We start from the raw sequence: 25,174 nt of genomic DNA on the forward strand, positions 1-25,174 counted from the left end.
TACGTCTCGCTCCGTTTTAAGAAGCCCGACCTTCTTTGAAGGAAGGGGCTATTAATCCTAGTGTCCACGGAGATGGAATTCAGGGGTCTCGGATGGGAAATATCTTAATATTTTCAATTTATTTTTATATTTTTATGATGAATTGATTTTCCAGCCTCGAACTGGAATTTAGCACATCCTTCAACAAGAACACAGGCAACACCCAGAGCTGGTGACAGTGACTTTTCATGAATGGAAGTCACCGTGGCCTTCGCGCCACATTGCATTTGTAATAGAAATTTCAAAATACATTCTGCCCTTGACCTTACTTAAAACTCACGGTGCTTATGGGACAAGCTGCTAAGCTTCATGTCCAGGGGTTATTAAGGAAGCACGTAAACTACATGGCCATGAAAAATATTCTGAAAGCCACCTGTTGATACAATCACATTCCTCAGTATTCCCATGGATTTTATCTTGTGAAATTGGAACAATATTCTGAGAACAGATTCCTGGGCATCACAGAGCTGCCAACAGACTCAGCGGCACCAAAAGTGAAAAAAAGACCCCGGCTTGAAAGATGGCAGTGGAACAATCAGGATAAAACTGGTTTCCCGGGCGACACGCCCGGTGCAAACTGTAAAGGGCTCTAGGAACGTGTGCACCGTGCCCCACGTAACCATACAAAAGACTGTCAGGCACCACCTAACACGGTCCTCAGTGCTTACCCAGACGAGACTTCAACGACACACAGGGAAGCATGAATGCCAGCCCATCATCCTCTAGTCCTTCTGATTGCTGTGAGGAGAAGGGCTCAGCGTGGTGCACAGCTGTCCTTCACGCAGGCAGACCTTGGAGATCAAGAGTTCTAAGAACCCTAACCTTGCAGGTCAAGAACACCAAGAATCAAGAACCGTGGGTTCAGCTCCAGAACACCGCAACAAAGTGAGCATCGCCGTAAAGCAACTCCCATGCGGCTTCTGGTTTCCCAGTGCGTATAAAAGTTCTGTTTACACTAAACTGGAGTCTGTTAGGTGTGCAATTATATTTAGCATATGTCTAAAAAATTATATATACCTTTGTTAAGAATTAACTTTCTTGCTAAATGCTAACGATCATCTGACACAAACCTTCGATTTGTTAAAGAAAAGAAAAGAAATGCAGTGTCTACGAAGTGCAGTAACACAAGGTCTGCCTGTGCCCCTGGAAGGTTTGCTAACCATCTGGTGTAACACGGAAGGTGCAGGCTTCAGGACCCGCTCAGGGCGCAGTCTGCCTGGAATTCAGCTGTACTGACTTCTTTCACATCTGAATTTTACAGGTAACTGCTGAATCCAAGTGACTCTGTAACAGGGAAGAACCAATCTGACTCCACATTAGATCTGTTCCTCTGGCTCTGACCCTGGGCTGTTTCCTGGGCTGAGTCAGGCTGGTTCTGCGCCTTCTGTAAAAGAATGTTGCCTGTAGCCCGAAATACACAGGAGAGCCCCTTCTCAAGGCGCTGACCTTTAAGGGTAGGGCACTTTCTCATTCATATAGGGACAGAAAGTTGCAGAACAGAGAATAACATATGTCTTGTTGGAGGTTTGTAGAACCGTCCTGGCAAGGACAGCTGCACAAGGACAGTTGCAAGGACGAAGGATTCTGACACCAAGAAGTCTGCAACAGCCAAGCACACTGTCTCCCTTTGAGTATAAAAGGGGCCTGAATCCTGACTTGGGGAAAATGGCTCTTTGGGACACTAGTCCCCCATCTTCTCAGTCCGCTGGCTTTCTGAACACAGTCGCTATTTCTTGCCCCAGCACCTCACCTCCCAGTTTACTGGCCTGTCTTGCGGTGAGCAGAATGAGTTCAGACTTAGCAACAATCCTAGCTTCCCATCTGGAGCAAGATGAACTCCATTTTGAATATATTTACTTACATTTAAGAGTGAAAGGAGTTCAAGGAGCAAGTAGGTAATCCTGTAGGTTAGACGTTGAGACGGTAAAAATACGTGAAAAATAGGTCAGCGTCAGAGCTTCAGGAAACCTGAGCCAACCTCACCCAACTTTATTCCATCAAATCTCCTTCTCCTTTTTTTTTTTAAAATAACTTGGGTACATGAGCTGAACACACTACAGAGCAGTGAGGAATTTACTGAGTTTCCACTACGAACTATATACTCTGCTAGGCGCTGTGGGCGGTTAAAAAAAAAGCAGATGGGTCCATGAATTAACTGGTGGAATGTGCACACACACACACACATGGAACACAGGCTGGTATGAACCACAATAAGTGACCAGAACCTGATGAGAGGACACCGGAGCGCGAGGTGGATGGTGGGTAATAAAGGTTTAGCGATTGTTAAAAGAAACTCGGGGGCAATCAAGGCTTGTGGAGCAGCGGGAGCTGGTGCCTCAAGGATGATGGGAGGACAGGAGGCAGCAGCCAGTGTGAGAGGAAGAGATGGGAGCAAAGCTGAAGAGTTAGGTTTGAACCAGTAAAATAAACCGGGTTGGGATTTGAAAGTGGGACGTCCGACCCTGACACTCCAGGGTGGGAGGTGAGATGGCGCACGTCGAATGTGTGTCTGCCTTTGAATCTGGGCACAGCGACTGACGTGGATTTTGCAGACACCTGGGGATTTACGGAACGTTGTCTTCTTGTCTCTCCGCGATGGCTGCGAGCTGCTGCCTTCACGTTGGAAAAGAGAACTCCGAGTGGAGACACCGAGTTTACTGAAATGATGGTCTTGGAAGCAACCTCAAGTACTGGGATGCAACTTTATTTCTACGTTTTGAGATTGTGAGGTTCTTTTTAAAAATATTTTATTTGTTTATTGTTTGATTATTTTGTTTTAGCGGGGAGAGGAGGTAACCGGGTTTACTGATCTTTAGAGGAGGTGCTGGGACTGGACCCAGGACTCCGTGCACGCTAAGCATGCGCTCTGCCACTGAGCTGCGCCCTCCCCTCCATGATGTCCTGACACGTAGTAAGCAACACGCAATTCCACGCCATTTACCGGGTTCCTGCTAAGACTCTTGAGGTTCCTAAGAGGAATGTGTTTAAGCTGAGAGGTAACTTGTTTGAGGTTTTTATTTTGTGGAACAAGCCTCCTTTTTCTTTAGTGACGTCGTGTAAAAGGAAGATTGACGCCCACAACCATTAAGACGTGCATGTTGACAAACCTCCATTTCTCCAGCACACCACTGGCATTTAATATCCAGTCGTCCCCTCCACGAAGCCCCCTCAGGAACCCACACTGTCCCGTTTCTTTTCTAGAGCCTCGCACAAGTTTCCCCCAGGAGGGTTTGTTATAACAAGTACCTACAAACCACGCACAACACTACTCTCACCCATGTTCCATTCGGCCCCAGGAGTGGGTAATCAAAACCACACTTAGCAAGTGGCCCAGACCTCAGGAGCTACACAGGGAAGACGCTGAGTGGCTGCACACACACGGAGCGCCCACGGCTGAAACTGATGTGGACGGAACGGGAACGATCCCTTTGCACGTTCTGAGAGCCCCACGTGATTTTTGCACATCTCGAAATTGATCCTAACACAATTACAGCCTCTGTAGGTATTCTGTCCACAACTGAAAAACCCATTTCCCCCGCTCTGGAATATTTTAAGAGTTCAGATTCTAGGAAACGGATGGCTGACCTTGCAAGGTGAGTTGAGGTCATCCACAGCCTCTTACTTCTATGGCGTAAACACTGGATCTGCCTTTATGACAAAGATGAAAGACGTAGAGTCCCCCACATTTCGTGCCTGGAATCTTTTGTTTAAATAAATAAACCTCTTCAAACCAGTGAGATGAAAAAGTTTTTCATGCTGCCTGTAATGTTTGGTCAGAAGGTCATTTCTTCTCCTGATGAGTACAGAGCATTTGAACAGAAGTTAAGAGCTGATTTGAGATGAAGTTTTAAAAACTTATAAAACAGCAAGTTTATGTAAAAATGAAAGGAAAATAAATTCACAAAGAATTCAAGTAACCTGGTACCAGATAACTTAGTGGATCTCAGTGAGAAATTGAAAGTGAACTAATTTAAAATGAGATCTAAATATTGAATATACAGTCATCGCTCTGTGGATTGGTTCCCACCTGGACCTCTGCAAAAACCAAAATCCAAGAAAGTCCCTTCTTTTGCATATAATCTACACACACACTCTGTTACACGTTAAATCATCTATGGATTACTGACGAAACCTGATACAATGTAAATGTTATGTAAAGAGTTGTAAATACAATGTAAATGCTATGTAAATAGTTGACAGTGCAAGCAAATTCAAGTTTTCATTTTTGGAACTTTCTGGAATTTAAAAAATTTATTTTTGATCTGCAGTTGGTTGAATTTGTGGATACGGAGGAGCTACTGTAAGTGGATTGACAGAACATGTCAGCGCCTGTGCCTGAGTCCTCCCACTCGGCATAATACATCTGAGGTCTGTCCACTTTTCTCAGGCATCAGTAGGCATCTCTTTTTCATTGCCGCATAGTATTCCATCGTGACAATGTTGCACTTTAATCCACTTGCCATTTGACAGATATTTGGGTTATTTCCAGCTTGGGCTATTCTGGAAAAGGCACAATTATGGGTTCAGAAAAGAGACAACTTGGTTGCCGGGAATTGGGGACGAAGTGGGGATTCACTGCAAATGGACAAAAAGGGACTTTTTCCACGGATGGAAGTGTTCTAAAACTAGGTGGTGGCGATGTCTGAACAACAAAATAAATTTTCCAAAACTCGTTTAAGTGCACACTTAAAATGTGTGAATTTTATGGCATATAATTTATAACTCGAAACCTATAAAAAAATAAAAAGAGCTCTAAGTAGGAACATAGAGCCATGCCCTTAGTGCTAATTTCTCCAGCAATGTCTAAGTTCAAGTACCATTTCTAAGAAAAGGAGAAGGTGCTCCAGGCCAACTGGTGACAAAATTAATCCCCAGGGTAAAGGACTAAGAAGTCAGGAAACTTCTGGAACTAACTGGCACACAGCATGGACGGTGAGGGCTGAGAGCGAAAGGCACTTTTAGAAATGATACAAAGTCCAAAACCTGTACCCTTAAATATAAAATAAGACATTCCGTCCAAGAGAACAATAATCTGAGGGGAATTTTTAGAACATAAGACTCAAGGTGATACTTTTCACAGTTGGATTGTAAATAAAGCTTCTTTGGATGAATCCCACAATTTTCCTTTTGTTTCTTTTTCTAATGTTCCATGAAATACTATTATCTTTCTAAACTGCTCCCCAGGCCTTCGAGAAACAGATCATGCAAACACAGCACTTGCTCCATCAAGCTAAGCCCACCAGGGAAAGCTGGCGATTGCAGGACGCTGGCGGGATGCGTGCAGCGAAGGATCGTCACGGAGGATGCGGGCTCAGATCAGGGACTGCAGAAGCTTCTACAGCTCAGGTCGGAAAGCCGACTTTCTCAAAGCTCTTTGCTCCTCACTCTCAAAACGTCTGCAGTATCCAGACATTTGTGTACCCTTTTTCTTTTTAAACAATGAACACCCATCAAACCAAATACACCTGCAAATGCTCATGATCCTTTAAAAAATAATTTTATATTTCGCATTACGCATATATTTTATGCATTATGCTTGCCTATATAAACATAAATATAGACACGATGTAGCTAAGTTATAGGTACGGTACAGATGTAAACACAGGCAGAAAGAAAGACACACAGATACATGGACATTGATTTATATACAGACGTGTTTTTTCCTTGTGGGACTTTTACTGATTTTTCCAGGTTTGGAAATTATGCTAAGGGGTCTGCGTACATGTCTGTAAAAGCACACACACACACACACACACACATTCATTGAAAGTTCAAGCTCAGAAATTTCCATAAAGACCAATATTAGCCCACGGTCTTCTCGAGGGTGTGTGACGTGTCACACCAGGTGTTTCTGCCCCTGCAGGCATTTTTAGCAGTTCTGATCAATGAAGAAGCCATACACGGTGGCTTGGGAGGGCTCTGTGGGATCACAAGCCCACACAGCAGCCAACACGGGCCACCATCTCCGACACTGGCGTGTGTTCATGAAGTACTTCGGTGAGCACCGGCGAGTGGCCTAATGCAATTATTGTCGCTATCAGGCTATTATGCGTGCTGCCTTTGTGACTTCTCCAGCTCCAGCAGAAAAACAAAGTAACAGAAGGCATTTGAGGATTACAGCGCCGTGAGGGTCCCATCAGAAGCAAAGGCAGTCTCCCCCGGAAGGACGGGCAGCGACTCCCCGCGGGCTCCCGCCGAAGGGGGGCGGTAGATAGCTGAACTCTAACTGTGGCTCTGCTTGGAAATGGGAAATGCTAAACACCAGATATATGGACGTAATAAACGTAAAGGAGCACAAGGGTAAGTTAAGGCAAACCCCACGCTGCCCCGCGCCACCTCGGGACGGGACTGCGTGAGTGTCTGGTAGATGGCTCAGCCCGGGCTGTGCTTTCACAGGGCCCCGGGCTCACGGTTCCCGGTGACCGCACTGCCGCGGGCCTGAACGATCGCTGCCGCCTTTCTCAGTCTCCGAGCTCCTCAGGGGGCAAGTCAGAGAAGCTCACATCTCTCCCCGCGATGCCCGCCCAGCGTCCTTTCCCGCCGGCCTTCTCAGCAGCAGCGGTGTCTCGTCCCAGGTCCGTCTCTACTAATTCAGCTTTTCCCCGCGGGTCTCTTTCTAGACCTCCTGGCACGGTGTCGCGCTGTGCAGGTTATTATTCAAACCCCCCGCTCCCCTCAGTGTGACATCTGCAGGTCAATCTAATGTTGATAAACATTAACAACCACAGGTTGGCAATTCCTTGCCATTGCTGCTTAAGATTCCATTATGTGAATGTCCCATTTTAAAAAATCAGTTCACCTTCTGATGACCACGGAGATTCAGGTTTTCAAAAGTTAGTTATTTTTTATTTTATTTTATTTTTGAGTTATAGTCGGTTTACAAGTTGTGCCAATTTCCAGTGTAGAGCTCAATTTTTCAGTTATACATGAACATACGTATATTCATTGTCGCATTCTTTTTCACCGTGAGCTACCACCAGATCTTGTATACATTTCCCTGTGCTATACAGTATAATATTATCTATCTATTCTATATATACCTGTCAGTATCTACAAATTGCGATTTTTTTAAATGCAGCTGTGAACGCCCTTGTACACATCTCGTCATATCCATGGCTCAGCTTTTATCTGGAGTAGAGGTGCCGGGACCATGATTTCAGGGTCATACGGTCGCACATTTTAAGTCAATAGCCAAATACCCACAAATCTCTCTCCAAGGTGGGCAAACCATTTTGCAATTCCTCCAATGGTGTATAAGGCTTCTGTGTTCTCCTCAGTTCTCAGGGGGAAAAAAAACTCACTTTATCATCTGCATCTCTTTTTCTGCCAGTATGTTTAGGAAACATATATCTCGCAGTATTGGAAACAGTATCTTGGTCAGCTGGATCCTTAATGCAGAAGTTATTAAAACAAACTTAAGTGGAAATGCTTCTGACAGATCCGACATTTAAACATAACGGAGGAATGTGGTTCACACTTGACACAGGCCCCACGCACAACAAATGCAACTCGCCCGGTACTCTGGGACATTTTCATCTGGGCGATGGAAATAAAGCATCATCTTCCACGGTCTCGGCAGGTGGTGTGTGTGCTGCACCGTCATTGTAACAACCCAAGGACAGCTAATAGGTGGCTTTCTTTAAACGGTGCGCTTGATAATTTCCAGGTCTGTCTGCTCCCACGCAGGGTTACATCAGATTCCCACGCTAGTCGAGGGAAGGCTGACCTTGTTAGGCTGATAATACAGAGTAAGAACTTGTACGTCATATCGTCCCTCTGGTGGAATGCAAGGTGGCCAGCATAAAAATGAGAAATGAATATCAGATTTCCTGACTCGTACACCCACATTCTTTCTCTTCTTTGTGAGGGAATTATCATTTCAGTGGTAATGTGGACAACGATTATGATTCGTAAGAGTTGATGGGAAGGACACTGAAAGCATGAAGGCGTCAACAGTGTTCCACTTGCCACGGGACAGACACAACATGTTTGTAACTTTGTCCCATTGTCTCGGGTTGTGGTGTTGTTAAACTCAGGTTCTGGATGTCAGTGGAGCTGAATTGTCTCTCGAAAGTTAGATTGCTGGAAAATACTTCTAATCAAATTACTACATTAATAAAAAAAAACCCCAGTATCTTTTTCTCCCCCCATCACTTGGTCTGTCATCTTGACACAGTCAAAACAGCAGTAAATTGCAATCATTAAAACCTTGCTTTCTAAAGCAAAACTGAACATTTTTAAGCAGTCTATAATATCTCCATGATGAGTAATTTCTGCCCCAAACAAAAAGAGGCCAGATCTTTCCGGCTTCAAATTTGCACAAGTCAGCAGACAAATAAAGCATTCCCAAATAGTCAGTGTTCTACTCGGCAATTACGCAGACAGATGTCCAGGGCGCTATTGAACCATTTCCCCCATGGCGGGGCATCACAACTTCATCGTTTCCTAACTCAAAAGAAAAAAAAAAAAGATCCATGCTCACCGTGGGGATTTTCAGAGATACACACTGAACAATGCAGGGGACACTGTGAACCACGAGTCACGGCACATCTGGGAAGGGACCACGGTCAACATCCTGTTCACGTATTTTCTCAGCTTCCCCTGTCCTAGATTCATTTACAAACAAAATTGGTATTCTCTCGTAAACTCTTTTGTAGTCAACTGATTTTTATAAGATGTATGAAGACTTAATTCATACGCTGTAAAGGTCACCATTTTACCCATCAGTGGGTTTCAGTTCATTTGCCGAGCCGAACAACCACCATCACTGTCTAATTTGAGACTATTTTTATTACTTTCGAAAGAAACTCCATTCGCATTACGGGTCACCCTCCATTCTGCCCTCCAGAGGCCACCATTCATCCACGTTCCGTGTCTAAGAACTGGCCTCTTCTGGACACTGGGTGTAATGGAACCATACAGTGCGTGTTTTTTTTTTATGTCTGGTTTGTTTTATGTAGTACAATGGTCTCAAGGTTCATCTCTGTTGTAGCATGTTTCAGCACCTCTCTCTTTTTCATTGCTGAATAATATTCCACTGCATGGACAGGCCACACGTGTTGCCTTGCTCGTCTCTTGGCTGTTACGACTAACGCCGCTGCGATGTGCCCGGGCACGCACGGCCTCTGGGCCAGCATTTGCTTTCAGTCCTCTTGGGTGCAGAACCAGCAGTGCCGGACCTTACGGCAACCATGTGATCTCTTCCTGTTCCTGTGGTCATGTTTTCCTTCATATTCTTGCTTGATGGGTTTCCAGAGGTTTCTCCATCTTACTTCCACTTCTTCCTCATTCTCTGTTTCGAAGCCTCTCTTCCTCCTAAAGGTTTCACTCAGCGTCACTGGCTTTATTTGCTCCAGCAGCAACTCCAGTAGCTACTGCGTGTCTCGCCTCTTCCCCCACCTCTCTCATCTCCCACGTTCGCTGCTTCTTGTGGCTTCATCTGTCTTTGATGATACAACGCTTAGTTTGAATCTGAGATCACTGATCAGTGTTGAAAACCATCTGTATTTCATGCAGGAAATTCTATCTTTGTCCTTGATTTTTAAGCGTTCCCCCACCTAAATTCTTTCTTATGGTGATATTTTCATTTGTCTGAGGGTTTTCTGTGGGTTTGGGTACCTGCATTCCTCACCCAGCACCTGCCTTTTATTGTTACCAGTCCAGAGAGGAAATCTTGCTGGTGTTGATGGATCCGTTCCCACTCCTGCCACAGCCTGCTGCGGGTATCAGAAGAGAGTCCTGGTTTTTTTTGATGCCTGGGTCTTTTCCACTCACATTCCTCGTCCTTTTCCTTTTTTATGCACAGCTGAGGTTGGACACCTTTGCAGCCTCCTTCGACTCAGTCCTGCACTTTCACAAACACTTCTCTATGTTCCTAACATGAGCGTGATGACTTCTCTAGTGCATTGCTAATGTGGGTCTTCGTACCCCTATTTTATTTCAGTGGAAATGTCTGGAAACCTGGTTGGATGAAGGAGGCAGTTAGGTACCATGCTCTTTGAATCATCTTATTGGAAATCCCACAACATTTATTCTTTATAAATTGCTGAGACAGAGGTTACTCATTGCCCAACCCGTCCAGTCGGCTCGTCAGTCTATGGAGCAGAAAACTGATTCTGAGCTAAGCACACTGCTGCCTGTAAGAAGTGAAGTTTCCCACTTTCCTTCAAAGTCTGGTGTGGCCACGCAATTAAGTCCTTACCAATGAGAGGCAAGAGAGTATGGGGGGTGTGGCATGAGTTTCTAGGAAAGTTGCTTAAAGGGAATTGATCCAGTAGAGAAGACCCTTTTCTGTTAATTTTCTTTAGCCTGCAATTCAGATGTGATGACTGGCACTTCAGCAGCCACCTTGATCTACAAGGGTGAAAGCCATGCGTTAACATGGTGCTGAAGAAAGACAGGTGCCCAGAACCCTGACAGCACTGAGGAGTTCCATGCCAGCCACGGCCTGCCCACATCAGGGCTTATGGTATGTGACAGAGAAATAAACTTTTATTTTGTTAACTCACTCTTATTAAACAATCAAACCTCATCGTAACAAATATAGTATGAGATGCATTTATCAATGCCAGTATATTCTAACTTCAAATGTACATTCATACATTCATTGTAACCATATCTGTGTATGTTTTGAAATATGACTTTTTATTTCTGGCACCTCATGCTATTATTTAAATTATATTTGTTTTAAAATGGAACATACAGTAACAGGGAAGAACAGATCTGACTCCACGTTGGGTCTGTTTCTGTTACTTTAGCCTTTGTGTTGTGTTGCTTTTGCTACAAGTGAAGAATGTTGCCGATAGCCCGGAAGGAACAGGACAGCCTATTCTCAAGGCTCTGACCTTTAAAGGCATAACATCTTCCCCATTCATATAGTGATAAACAGTTGCAGAACAGAGAGTAACATGCATCGTGTTGGAAGTTCACGGGGACACCATGACCTGACCTACGTGGACGGCTGCAAGAGCAAAGGATTCTGACACCAACCACACCCCTTCCCCTTTCAGTATAAAAGAAGCCTGAATTCTAACTCAGGTAGGATGGTTTTGGGGGGACACTAGTCCTCCATCTTCTTGGTCTGGTAGCTTTCCATATGTCATTATGTCGGTATATAAAGTCACTATTCCTTGCCCCAGAAACTCATCTCTGGATTTACTGATCTGTCCTGCAGTGAGCAGTACAAGCTTAGATAGTAACAAAACTATCTATAATAAATGGAACGTCAGTAAATATGGAGTAAATAGATGATAACTACGAAAATGGGTTAAGTCTAACTATGTCCTCTTGCTTGTCTGTAATCTACTAACAAAGGATAGAGACTTTAAAAGATGGATTAGTCCCTAAAACAGATGAATTTCTCTTCAATCAGAAGTCTTGCTGGAGAACTGGAAAGCATGTAAATTCCTCTCATGCCAGTTTATGTGACCCCACTTCTATGTACCACCTAAAATCATCTAAATAGCAAACTCTGGAAAACACTCATCTTTGCAGAGAAGAGGAAAGAAATAAAAAGTACATGGCTTTTGTTACACATTTATCTAAGCTTACAGTGCGCTATAATAAGCAAGATTAAGAAAACACCAAATAGAATTTGATGGACGGAGCATAATTAGTTACTCTGCTTCTGTTCTGTAATATTTCCTGGCAATGCTTAGTCAAAACAGATCTGATAGCTGTGGATAACATTCACATGCTAATACTGTGATGATAAGATTTTCAGCAACCAAACTTCTTCAAAAAAAGAAGGATGTATTTCCACTTAGATAAGAGATCTTCATCACTCTTGCTGAGTTCCTCACTAGCACAAGTGTCTTTTTAATCCATAAAATTACACCTGTCACAGTGACTTAACATCATTAATGCCTCTTCGTGATCCATGGTGAATTATTAGCAATACAAAATCCATGACTCTCAAGCTAATGAAGACTGCCTCTTCTGCATTCTGATGATTTGATTCCAACTTTTAAGAATAAATGAAAAACATTCAGAGAGTGGGAAGACTGCATCAAGCAAAATCGCTTTTGCTTTGAAGAAAAACCTCCTAACATTAAAACTTCTACTCCATAATACATCCTCCTATTATCCTTCAAAGAAAGGAGAAATAGATCTCCTCCCAGTCTACACGCTAGCTCAAAGAGGGGAGGACAATTTTTCTTTTATTTCATCCCATAAAGACAGAAGTAAAAAAAAATTTTTTGAAGTGAGGATAAAAGTTGAGCATATAAATGAATATATCATATTCCGAAAAAGTCTATTTTAACTGTACACATTTTATTAAATGGTAATGCATGCACATAGTAAAAAAAAAATCATAGCCCACATGGTTCGCAGTAAAAAGTAATTTACATTCAGCCTTATCCCCCACCTTCCCAGCTCCCTCCAGGAGAAATCACAGTTGCTAGTCCCTCTGCTCAAAAACTACCCTTCTCTGGAAGAGGTAAAATTGTCATTATATGCAGATGACCGAATATTACATATAGAAAACCCTAAAGATTCCCCAGAAAAACTATTAGAACTGATAAATGAATTCAGCAAAGAAATATGTTGCATTTCTTTACACTAACAATGAAATATCAGAAAAAGAAAAGTAAAAAAAAAAATCCCTTTTAAAAGTGCATCAAAAAATAACTTAGGAATGAACCTGACCAAGGAAGTAAAAGGTCTCTATGCTGAAACGATAAAGCATTGATAAAGCAAGCTGTAAACGATTTAAAGAAATGGAAAGATATCCGTTCTCCTGGACTGAATGAATTAATATAGTTAAAATGGCCATAATACCCAAAGCAATGTACAGATTTAATGCAATCCCTGTCCAATTACTCACAGAACTAGAAAAAAAAAATCCTAAAATTTATATGGAACCATAAAAGACCCACCAGAATTGCCAAATCAATCCTGAAGAAAAAGAACAAAGCTGGAGGCGTAACTCTCCCCAACTTCAGACAATACTACAGAGCTACAGTCATCAAAACAGAGCCATATTGGCACAAAAGCAGACATATGGGTCGATGGAACAGAATAAAGCTCCCAGAAATAAACCCACAGACGTGCGGTCAATTAATCTTTGACAAAGGAGGCAAGAACATACAATAGAGAGAAGACAGCCTCTTCGGCAAGTGGTGTTGGGAAAACTGGACAGCAGCTTGTAAATCAATGAAGTTAGAACTCTCCCAAGAGCGAAAAAAAAAATGTGGCAATGAATGTATGTGTGTTCATATATAACTGAAAAATTGTGCTCTACTCTGAAATTGGACATAACATTTTAAATTGACTATAACTCAATAAAAAAAAAGTTAATAAAAAAAGAACCCTTCCTCACACCATACACAAAAATAAACTCAAAATGGCTTAAAGACTTAAATATAAGACAGGACACCATAAATCTCCCAGAAGAGAACACAGGCAGAACCTTCTCCCACATAAACTCTGGCAATGTTTTCTTAGGTCGGTCTCCCAAGGCAAAAATAATAAAAGCAAAAATAGACAAGTGAGATCTAATCAAACGTGTAAGCTTTTGCACAGCAAAGGAAACCATAATGAAATGAAAGGACAACCCACAGACTGGGATAAAATACTTGCAAACAACATGACCAAAAGGACTTACTTTCCAAAAAACTATAAACAGCTCACACAACTCAATAACCAAGACACAAACCACCCAATCCAAAAATGGGCAGAAGACCCAAATAGACATCTCTCCAAAGAAGGTATCCAGATGGCCAACAGGCACATGAAAAGATGCTCAACTTCACTAACTATTAGACAAATGCAAATCAAGATACAATGATGTATCATCTCACACTGATCAGAATGCCCGTCATGAAAAAGTCTACAAATAATAAGTGCTGGGGAGGGCGTCGGGAACAGGCAGCCCTCCTACCCTGCTGGTGGGAATGCAGTTTGGTGCAGCCATTATGGAAAACAATATGGAGATTCCTTAAAAAACTAAAAACAGACTTACCATATGATCCAGCAATCCTACTCCTGGGCATAAATCTGGAGAAAACTCCAATTTGAAAAGATACGCACACCCCCATGTTCACAGCAGCACTATTTACAGCAGCCAAGACATGGAAGCAACCTAAGTGCCCATCCACAGATGACTGGGTAAAGAGCAGGTGGTGTATGTACACAATGGAATTGCATGTATATCTATAATAGATACATTTACATATATGTAATAAAATGTTTCAAAATGGTTCAAATCTCTTTGCATTTCATATCTAAAACTACCACCACTACTATTGCTACTAATTCACAGAATGGACAAGAAGAGAAGAGGAGGAACAAGAACCTTGGCTGAGATCTTTTCCCCCAACCCCCACTCCTGTTTTTGGTAAAGACTAAAATTATCTGTCTATCTGTCTGTCTGTCTACCTACCCATCACTATCTCCCTCCCTCCCTATCTGCCTACTTATCTACCCTTCCTAATTTTTGCTAACTTCACAACACAAAGGAAACTTTTCATTGAGGCGGCATCTTATTTCCCAAAGCAGGTCACCGGCCCAGACATCTCTGGATGTGAGCTGACTTAGGAAGTTTGTACAGGAAACTTGTGTGGTTTCCGTGTAGTGTACCGTTAGGACAGAAACAACTGGGGCTGGGGGAGAACTAGGATATCCTCTCATTTGCTCTAAAAGCGACTCAGAAAAAAACAAACAATCCTGAAACAGTGGTCACAAAGGGAAAAGCATCAGCCAGAGCCTGAGTTGTTGACCCAAACCCTGAAGCGTCATCGTGAACCAGAGGAACACGGTGGGAGACCCATGACACGTCTCCCCACAAAGTAGGCATCAAATGCTCTTTGGAAATAAACCCCCGAAAGCATAACAGCCTCAGCTAATACGAGTCACGACCTCTGCATCAGAAAACACAATGGAAAATAGACGTCTCTTCCAAACACTGAGCTGCGAAGCTTAACAGACAGAGCTGACTCCAGAAATAACATAACTCACATACCTGGAACAAGTCTATTCTCAAGTTGTTTTTCAATTGCCTGTGACATAAAGAACAAAAAGCAACCAGCCTAAAAGTGGCAAGAACTGGTGACCAGGCTAGAAATTCTCTCGCATCACGAATGAGGTTTCGGGAAACAGGAATAAATCAAGAAGCGCTGAGTCCCCAGGTGTCTCGGCCCAGCCGGGAAGCAGCTGTTTCTGGTTCGGTGGGTCCCACACACAGAGGCCACTTTTCATTTGTGTCTAGACTGGGTCACAGCTCCCTGTCATTCCACAGCAGCTCGTGCACAGGACCACCAGAAAAAGGCCTGCCCACAAACGCAAGCAACGCATCATATTTAAACCCACGCGGCAAACGGGAAAGGCACCTTCGCGTGCCACGCCATCGACGAACTCTTGTTTTCCACACTTGCGAAATGGGCCCTGTTATCAGAGCTGCCCACGTTTTCCCCGAGCACGTGGGTTAGAAAGAGGCCGCGCTGCAGTGCCACACCGCTTGCAGGTGAGTTCCGGCCGCGTGGAGCCGGCCCGTGGCTGAGCCGAGCCACGCTGGGGTTTCAAGGCGGCCCGCTGGGAACGATAGCCCCCCTTTTCCAAATGAAGGCTCCATTTGTCTCACCTGGAAGCACGAATGACACGGACGACGCACCCCAAATGCAAAGCGCGGTGAAAGCGGTTCTTGGCGGATTCGGGAAACCACGAGGTCCCCGCCACAAGGAACGCGACGAGGCCACAGGCCGCGGGGACTCACCTGTTCTCCGAGCCGGGCGACTTCCTCTGACACACGATGGCCGTGGGGGCGTGCTTGCCGGGGTGAGCCGGGCTCTCCTTGACCTCCCACGCGGCGGGGCTGCTGGCTCGCACCCCGGCGACGCGCATGCCTTTCGTGGCCTTGGCCCTGTTGGAGACAGGAAGCGGACAGCTGAGACGGCTCTGGGCACCCCTAGGTTCCCGCTGCTCCTGGGAGCACGGCGGCCTCCAGGTCACACTGTTGCCTGGCAGGTGCAAGCTCGTGGTTAACACAGCTTAACCACACAGCTGCAATCAACTTCCGACCCCTCTGTCCTAATTTTTTCCCCAGGGATTCCTTCCTTTAACAGAGGAGCTGGCAACAGTATACTGACCTCGGCGAGCACTGGTTACATACGGCAATAATGCTGCACTGGTGGATGGCTTTCATTAAAAACAAAACTACCTGAATACCCTTCGACCGTTGAAACGAAATAGGAAAAGGAAATCCACTATAATGGCAAAACTAGATTAATAATAACGATGCACTTTCCTGGGATGTCTGGTCCTTGCCAGGCACTGAGGGCACCACGTCAGCATTATTTTATCTAATTTCCCAAGCAAGGTGCCAAGTTCAAAGCGGGGAGGCTGAGACAGGTCTGGCAATAGGACGGCTCAGAGGAAACGGAGATGCAGGCAGGTGACAGGTCCACTTGACATCTACCACTACATCATGGCCATCACTGTCAACGCCACCACCATGACCCCCATCTCATCACCATCACTGCCACTTCTCGACTTCTTCCCACAAACCAGGCCCTCTTCCAATTGAATTAACTCTCACACGCGCCCTAGGAGGTCAGTGCCATTTTAATTTTCATGGAAGAGCAGAGCACCCCGGGGATCAGGCAGCCTGTGAGCAGGTGACCCGGGATTTGAAACTGTTCCTGACCGCAGTGCCGGTCGAACCAGCTCGGTGCTGTCTTCGGCATCACGTAAAACTTCCTGGTACTGAAGCCACTTATCTGACCCCACTCATGTTCTCGCTGACCCAGCAGCGGTGAGCACCTGTCAGGGGCGCTGACATCCGCTCAGACTTCAGACAAAGGCAGACTGACCAAAGCAAGTGCGCGTCCACCACGGACTTCACTCAGCATCCCTGTCCTCCGTTCACTCATCCCTTCCTTCCTTCATTCGGGGAAAGGGCCGAGGGCGTGCTCAGAGGTCCTCCTCCAGGACATCAGAGCAGCCTGACGAGGGAGGCCGAAGGACCCGCAGCTGAAGCGGCTTCCTTGTACACCCGTGCTTTTTCTCGAAGCAATTTCGAGTGAGAAAACATATATGGAATGGAAAGTGATAAAGGACTCTTATGAGGGTAACAGGACGACACAATAAATTGGAATCAGTTAGATGTACAAACGGTTGGGAAAAGTCATGTTTCCTGTTGTGTTTTCTTTTCTTAGCCCCTTGAGGAGAATAAAAAGGGTTTTGCAGCAAGGATGCCAGGGGACCTCCGGGCCCGTTGGACGGGTGACCAGGCGGAAGATGCTACAGAGAGAGGCAGCCTCCCCAGACTTATGGCGGTGGTACCCGTGCGCACACAGAGGCAAGGCGCTGGGCCCTGAGTCTCCATCTCCAAAATCCTCACTCGTACATCAGAGGAGACAGGCCAGACCACCTCCTGCTAGTAGAAGCAAGACGGGAGGAAATAATGATGCTCTTAGGACCGGCGCTGAGAGAGGAAAGGACCTGCCGGCCAGCACTAGGAACGCTGTTTCCCACAGAAAGAACTGGAAAACCTACTGTGCACAAGAGTTGACCAGCAGGTGTGAGACTGCCGTCCCTAGAAACGCCTCCTGGCGGGGCTGGCCCCCAACCTGCATCTGGGAACTTGGGTTTCAAGAGGGCTCCCCCACTCCCAAAAGAGTGGGGCTCACTGAGTCTAAAGTTTTTTTTTGTACAAACAATATAGTTCATGCCAGATGCCTGCTTTCACTCCAGGGGTCTGGAGTTTCGGTGCCTGCCAGGCGGAGGGTGCCTAGGGACCTGCCCCCGGTAAAACCTCCAGGCCCCCAGGCTCAGGGAAGGATCCGGCAGCCAACAGCTCACACGTCTTATCACAACTTGTTGCTGAAAAATTCAAGGCATCCATCCTGTGTGGCTCCCTGGGAGCGGAGCTGGTGCCTGGCCCCCCCAGACGTCACCCTACGTGCCCGTTCCCTTTGCTGGATGTGCTTTCTGTCTTTTTGCTGTGATATCGCTCAGCCGTGGTGATGCAACATGCTGAGTCCTGTGAGTTTTCCTAGCGAGTTCTCCCAGGGGTGGTCTTGGAGACCCCAGGCACACACTGCTTTGACTACCCCACACGGAGACGAGGAGTCGCTACTTATGTGTAGCCCTCCGGGCTGAAGCTACCATTTTTAGAAGGTGAGTGTCTTTGCTTCTAGAGATAAAAAGAAAAGAAAAAACCCAAATGTCCTGTGTTGTAAATAGCCCCTGCAGAAGCCAACACTCGGAGTGTAGCCACTTACAGACCGGGAACTGCGTGCATCGGGCGGGGGCGTCTGACCTGGACACGCGGGTGCCACGTGGCGCGATTCCCACCTTTGCAGGAACTCGTTTCGATTGCAGGCAAGCAAGGTGGGGTGCTGAAAACACCAGTTCAATTCGCTACGTACAGCTGCTCTTCCATTAGGATGAACTCTAAGGGCGGCCCCAATTACTGTGCACTGGAATTTTATTGAATCAAATTTGCTTTAAATAAATAGGTCATTCACCTGGATCTGGCAATCTTTTCATTATAGGCGATGTCGGTCCACAGGCCTTTTCTGTTATCCAACGGGCTCATATTTTTCTTAAATTTTATTCAGAAGGAGGGCACTTGGAATTCAGGTAACGTTTCGCCAGCGAATCGCTCTTAAGTTCTTAGGAAAGAACACAGTTCTTATTTAACCCCTGGAGTGCCTGTTGCTAATAATTCTGGTGCAGCTACATGAAGCTAGGATTTACAGCATGATTTATAAGGGGAAATTCTGAAATGTAGTACCGGGCCCTGGGAAATTGTCTTTCGTAGACACGGAATGTTTTCATAGGGGAAGACACAGCTCCACGGCGTGTTGGAGATGTTCTGAACTGGACAAGGGGTCCTTGCTCAAGAGACATCCCTGAGCAGACTGTGCGTCAAGTATGAACACGTGCAAGGACCCGGGGGGGTATTTCTCAGCGCTACACCTACGGTTTGTGCTGAACACGGGTTGTGCTGGGTCAGTCATTTTGGAGCACGAATCTCAGAGCTGTAAGCGGCAGTGTTTTGGAACCATTAAGATCACCCTTAGAACATGTGAAATTTGGCTTCACTGGGTCTGAACCAAATGCTAATTCCTTCCTTTATTTACGACACCTGAGCTACGTACGTTCATTAGTGGAAGTTTTATGACCTGCTTGTGGTGCAATAAACACAGGTTACACCGGCAGCTTCACCACAGACACAAACAGAGAGCTTGCTTCCCAAGGCACTTGCTGTGTATTTACACTTAATAATACGTCTACCGTCGTGACAGGGGAAAGCCGTGTCTCCCCCAGAGCGCACACGCCCCACGGCCGAAGAGATAACCACCGCCTGGCTCGGGGGTGCGCTGAGCTTTTAAAACCTCACAGTGCTATCGTGTACACACCCCCACACACGCACACGTACACACACACACACATACACACGTGGACTTGTATGCACAGGCACACACACGTGTATATGGACACAGATATAAACACACAAGGACATGCATGTGCTCATAAACACATATGCATGCACAAACACAGACAAATACACACATACAGGTATTTACACAGACATATACACGGACAGGTATGTGCACACATATATAAACACAGACATACACATAAACATGCATATAGACACATACATGTATATGCCCATACAGGCATATACACATACACACATACACAGACACACACACATAGAGACACACAGACACACACACATATACACACGTAGCATGCACATATGTGCATGTGTGTGTTCCAAGCACAGTGTCCAGGGACATCCCCTAGACAGCCAGCCACCTGGACCAGAACCGCGGCGCCCATCTGCCATTTCTGTGCCCCACATCCCCTCTCTCACGCTCTGGGTACAGAGGCTGCAGCACACAGTGCTGTGGATTTGGCTAGTGGCACCCTTCCCGACTAACTGTACCTCCCATCAGTTCACAGTCCAACAAAACCCCTTTGGGTCCAAGCAGAGCTGTTTCGAATCCCTCCGCCTCCTTACTCGCTTCCTCCCGTTAACCGCAGACGGGAAGAAAGCACGCTCTCTTTCCTCCTACGCAGTAGCTCTGTGCCCGTTTCACAACCGCCCGTGGCTCCTGCTTTCCAAATGACCAGGAACAGCTGACGAGCGTGCCGGGTCCCACCAAGACCTCGTTTATGTTAAGAGCCACTCTCAGCCCCGCCCTTACATCGTGGCCCTGCCCCGGCCAGCAGCCGTTTCAGCGTGCTTGCTGACGACGTTCTCAGCAGTTCTCGGTTAATCGTGTCCCGCCTTCCCCTCCGTGTGATGCGGGGCCCCTCTCCCTATTGCTGGAACGTCCTTTGCTAAGTCTCTTTGCCGTGGCCTAGGGACCATCCCCGTACACACAGCCAAAGGCCAGCAGTGTTCGGGGAACCGGCCCTAGTGAAAGAGAGAGCCTGATCCAGCAAGCTCCAAACACTGTCCTTAAAACCAGGCACTCGAATCAATAAATTATTCTTTTTTAACATTCAACCTTGATATAGGTCTATTTAATTATCAAATTTACACTTGGACAATTGAAATAAAATAATGCTTCTACATAAAACAGACACAAAGTATAAATTAAATGCTGTAAAACAGACACAAGGTATAAATTAAAAATGAGATTACAAATAAGCATGTCGAGAAGTCCTGTTTTTCATCATCCCAATGAACCATTTTGCACAGCCCTCGGGGCGCACACACCCCAGGTAAAGGGACTTGCTCGAACCCACTGGAAGCTTTAATTCCCGAGTGCTGGACGGAAACACACAATGGGCAGCGGTCACGTTATAACGGTGCAGGTAAAGGGATGTTAGCAAGGAGCTTACAGTCCTCCTGCCAGCTGGGCTGTTCCTGTCTTTACAAGCATGAGGGGATCTGTTCTCACGCTGCCGTTTTTCGTGGTCAAGTTAAATCTGGAATGAAAGCCAGTCACTTCAAGTCAAGCCAGTTTTGATATCTTGCTATCGTGGGGCACTGCAAGGGCTAAAGGGACACAGAAATGTGTGTAGCATCTTCCCGCCGTCGAAGGACCACCATCTGGGGCAGATTAAAGAGCACACAGGGAGGGGCGTCTCCAAGAACCCCCAGCAGGAGGGGCCGAGATTGGAGGAAGGGGGAGGCGTGGCCTCCAGGACGCAGGACCAGGTGGGAGGGAGGCAGGCACTTTTCAGTCACTGGTTGATTCACTGACCATTACAAGGCCCCCGGGAAGGTAGAGCTCAGTGGTAGAGTGCACACTTAGCATGCACGAGGTTCTGGGTTCAATCCCCAGTCCCTCCACCAAAAACAACATTAAAAGGAAGTGGAGACGGTGTCATTCATTACACAGTGCAAACTGGACTAGGGTTTGACGACTCAAACCGCGAGCACAGGCTTCGTCCGCAGGGCACCTGCCCTCTCCTCCGGTCCCCGCTGCCTGCAGGCCTGCTGTTCCCAATCCTTCATCACATCGGAGGGAGCCCGGCAATTCTCAGTTTTATGTGAAATTCCCCCAAATTCAGAATGCTATCCTGGCTAAACGAAGCCATCTGAGGGCTGGAAGCATTGCGACTTCCGGGAGCTGGACCGCGGTAAGTGGAATCTGTTCGGAACGAGCGACTGAATCAGTGGGTCAGTGGGGGATGGAAAAGCGTCATGTCACCTCCGGAGCCGTGACCGAGGGATCCCAGCGGGTGGCTATCGCACAAAGATTTAATTTACTCCGTCACCCACACACCTGCAAAATGGTAAAACCATGGGGGCAGGCAGAGGGGAAATGTGTGTACTTTCGGGGAAACAACGTGCCACCCCAGAATGCCTCTGGAATGCAGATGATTTCGAGCTGAAAGCAACCCCAGGCCCAAATGGCTTGGGAAGAAACTTTGACCTTACCCCTAACTACTTAAAAAAATTTACATAGAGGGCCTATGCCCAGAACAGAGCCGTTACCAGAGACACCTGCAAAGGATGTGGATGTGGATGCGGTGTGGGGTGGGGGGGCTCTGAGCGATCAGGGGCCACTCTGTGCCCCATGGCCTCTGCCTGGCACAGGAGACACTGGTGCACTGAACATGTCGGTTGACGTCCTCCCTTCTGAGGCCCTAAACCCCCACCCCCAACATCCCCTGTGTCTTTAGCTGCAGGTGGTGTTCAAGGTGAGGGTTTCCGCCGTGTCCGTAAGTTACTTGGTGTCCCTGGGTCTCCCCCGTGTCCCTACGTGATTAAACTTCCATGTGATTTTCTCCTGTTCATCTGTCTCATGTCAGTTTGATTCTTGGACCAGCCAGAAGACCCTAGAAGGGGGAGGAAAGTCTCCCCCTCCCCGAGGTGCATATACGGACGTCCCCCAGATTTGAGCTGGTCTCTGCCTAGCATGTGAGTGGGGGGCACTCCTCTCCTCGTCCCGACTGGAAACAGCCGGACCTCCACCCAGCAGTCAAGGGTGTAGTTGAAATATTCCACCGCTCATTACGTCAGGCCGCGGCTTACGGTCCACGGGGATCAGCGTGGCCCCACGCAAACCAGCGATGCTCAGCTGGGAAACTAGAGCCTTGATATAAGCAAGGCCCCTCAACACAGCCTCCCAGCAAATGAGGGCTAAGCTGGCGGTGGGGGTGGCAAGAGAGGGCGGAAGACTGCACTAGCTCATCACACCTCTGGAAAGACAGGCCAAAGTATGAGCCTCGCTGACCCCAGAGCGATAAGTGACCACGCTCTGAACTGCCCACATGTCCCTGATTAGAACAGGGACACCCCAGCCTTTATGTGATTGAATCTCCCCTCGTGGGGTCATCAGATAAATCAGCAGACGTGCGAGGAAAAAGTCCTGTTCTTTGTCGAACATAATGACATCCACGAAATACAGTGAGCCACGTCCACCATGCCTGGCAAAAAAATCATTTTTATCTATTATTATTATTATTATTATTATTTCCCTTGTTACATAGAAACCTGGACACCTGACTATCTTTTTTTTATTGATTTATAATCATTTTACAATGTTGTGTCAAATTCCAGTGTAGAGCACAATTTTTCAGTTATACATGAACACATATATATTCATTGTCACATTTTTTTCCTCCGTGAGCTACCATAAGATCTTGTGTATATTTCCCTGTGCTACACAGTATAATCTTGTTTATCTATTCTACAATTTTGAAATCCCGTCTGTCCCTTCCCACCCCCCACCCCCTTGGCAACCACAAGTTTGTATTCGATGTCTATGACTGACTATCTTAAATCTCTCATTTTCACCCTCTTTCCATCTCAACCATACAATACTCACTAACCAAAGTCCTGATTTTTCTAAAAAAAAAAAAAGCAAAAACAAAATAAATCCCATCCCGTGGGAGACAGAAGACATAGACTGAAAGTTCACACTGGTCTTACAAGTTGCAGATTTAACCACTCAGCAGAGCAAGCAGCGTGAGTGTCTGCAGAGAGGCAAGGCTGGCTGGCCCTCCGCGGGGACACTCCCTCCCTCCCCTGCTCCCAGGGCACCGCCGGGTTTGGGGTAAGGCCTAATTTTATTGTCTGCTATGAGCCCCAACCCTCTAATTTCACTGCCACACAGAATTGAACTGGATTGCAGTTCTCCCCAGCCTTCAAGGCTGCCCGTGTTTCAGAGGGATGGTTTAAATGCACTTCTTTCATTAAGGAAAACATTCTGAATCAAAGCCAGAAGTAAGATTCACGCACTGATATTTTCAGGGACCCTTCTTTGAGAGACTTTTAATTTTTCATTCATTTTTTTCATTGAAAAAAAATCACAGGCATGTTTGTAAATATTGAATTACCAATAGGGATACACGAAAAGTTGGTCTCACTGCAGATGTCTCTGCCCCACTACTCCCTGGTTTAGGCACGTTTTCTGGGAGGTCTACGCGTTTAGAAGTGTAAATCTTTAAAAAAATATACCAGTGGTAACACACTGTATACATTTTTATGCATCTGAGAAACATATGCATATAGTTAACACTGTGTCTTGCAGCAGGTCTGTAACAGACTTTGTAGACCCACCTCATTCTTGCTTTACAGCCACGTACCACTCCAGTGTGCGGGTGTATCTGAACAGAACCTAACTGCCAGGGGCCCACCCGATGGGCCACTGGTGGGTTTTCCACCTTTACCACGACCATCAGTGCTTCGGAGAATTTCTGTACACTCACAGCTTTGTAAACACACACAAGCACGTCTGTGCTATAAACTCCGGAGAAAGAAACGGCCAAGTCAAAAGAGACGCCCAGCGTTCAGTTCTGAGGCAACTTGCTAAACTGTCGTTCAAAGAGATCCCACAATTTGCACATTCCCCGAGGACACCTTCATGTATCTCTTTGATCACCACGGATCTGATCAATCAAAATTGTGTTTCATTAAGTCTAAGGGGCGCTGAGTTTTGGGGGTTTTTTAAAGTTTTTTTTTAATCTGCTTCCTATTTTTCTTTTTTATTTTAATTTTATTTTACTGAGTTATAGTCAGTTCACAATGTTGTGTGAGTGTTTTTTCAGACACTTATAATCTTTGTGACTAAATATCTGTTCACATCCTCTGTCCATTTCTCTATTGCTTTGCTGGTCTCATTTTTACTGTTTATCATAAAATTGATGAGTAAGGAAATTAACCCCTTGATCCATCTGGAATTTATTTTAGCATGAGAAGCGAGTCAAAGAGAGATCCCACTTTATTTTTTTCCCCCTGTGGGTTTCACCAGCCCTGTTTATTAAATGATTCACCCAGTCCCTGCTGATTTAAGCGCCACATTTAATATGCACTAAGGCCGTCTCTTCGGAGCCTTATTTGTGGCCCCTCCGCTTGCTTCTATCAATCTGTCTGCCACCGCATGTGCCGGCACCCAAGTGTTTTAAACACAATCGCTTATGGCGTTTTAATATCTGGTGGAGCCACTTCCTTCTCATTCTCCCCCTTTTCTTGCAGGTGTGTTTGGATGCCTGTTTCAATAAGAATCATTTCTGTCCGCACGTTTTCAAAGGTGGCCTTTCATTTTGCAGGAAAAAAGAAAAAAAATGCACCCCTGTAACAGCCTTCTCTGAAAGTGGCTGCTTCGCACACAAGGTCCTTTAGGACAATGACAGACTTACAGGGATGTACTCCGCTTGCTTGGAGAAGAGCCTGAGGTCCGTGTGTCAGGGGGACTACGACGCTCGGCCAATCAGGGGT

General features: G+C 46.0%; 1 protein-coding gene across 3 annotated transcripts in view; it reads right to left on the reverse strand.

Moving 5' to 3' along the window:
- Nucleotides 1–25,174, reverse strand: part of TMEM132D (transmembrane protein 132D) — a 527,348-nt gene that overhangs the window by 263,924 nt on the left and 238,250 nt on the right. For all 3 annotated transcript variants that reach the window (XM_072953620.1, XM_072953621.1, XM_072953622.1), the window contains exon 3: nt 15,752–15,898. In XM_072953620.1, the coding sequence (XP_072809721.1) occupies nt 15,752–15,898 (147 nt within the window). The remainder of the gene's footprint in view (nt 1–15,751; nt 15,899–25,174) is intronic.

The sequence above is a fragment of the Vicugna pacos genome, chromosome 32, assembly GCF_048564905.1.
Source record: "Vicugna pacos chromosome 32, VicPac4, whole genome shotgun sequence".
Lineage (NCBI taxonomy): Eukaryota > Metazoa > Chordata > Mammalia > Artiodactyla > Camelidae > Vicugna > Vicugna pacos.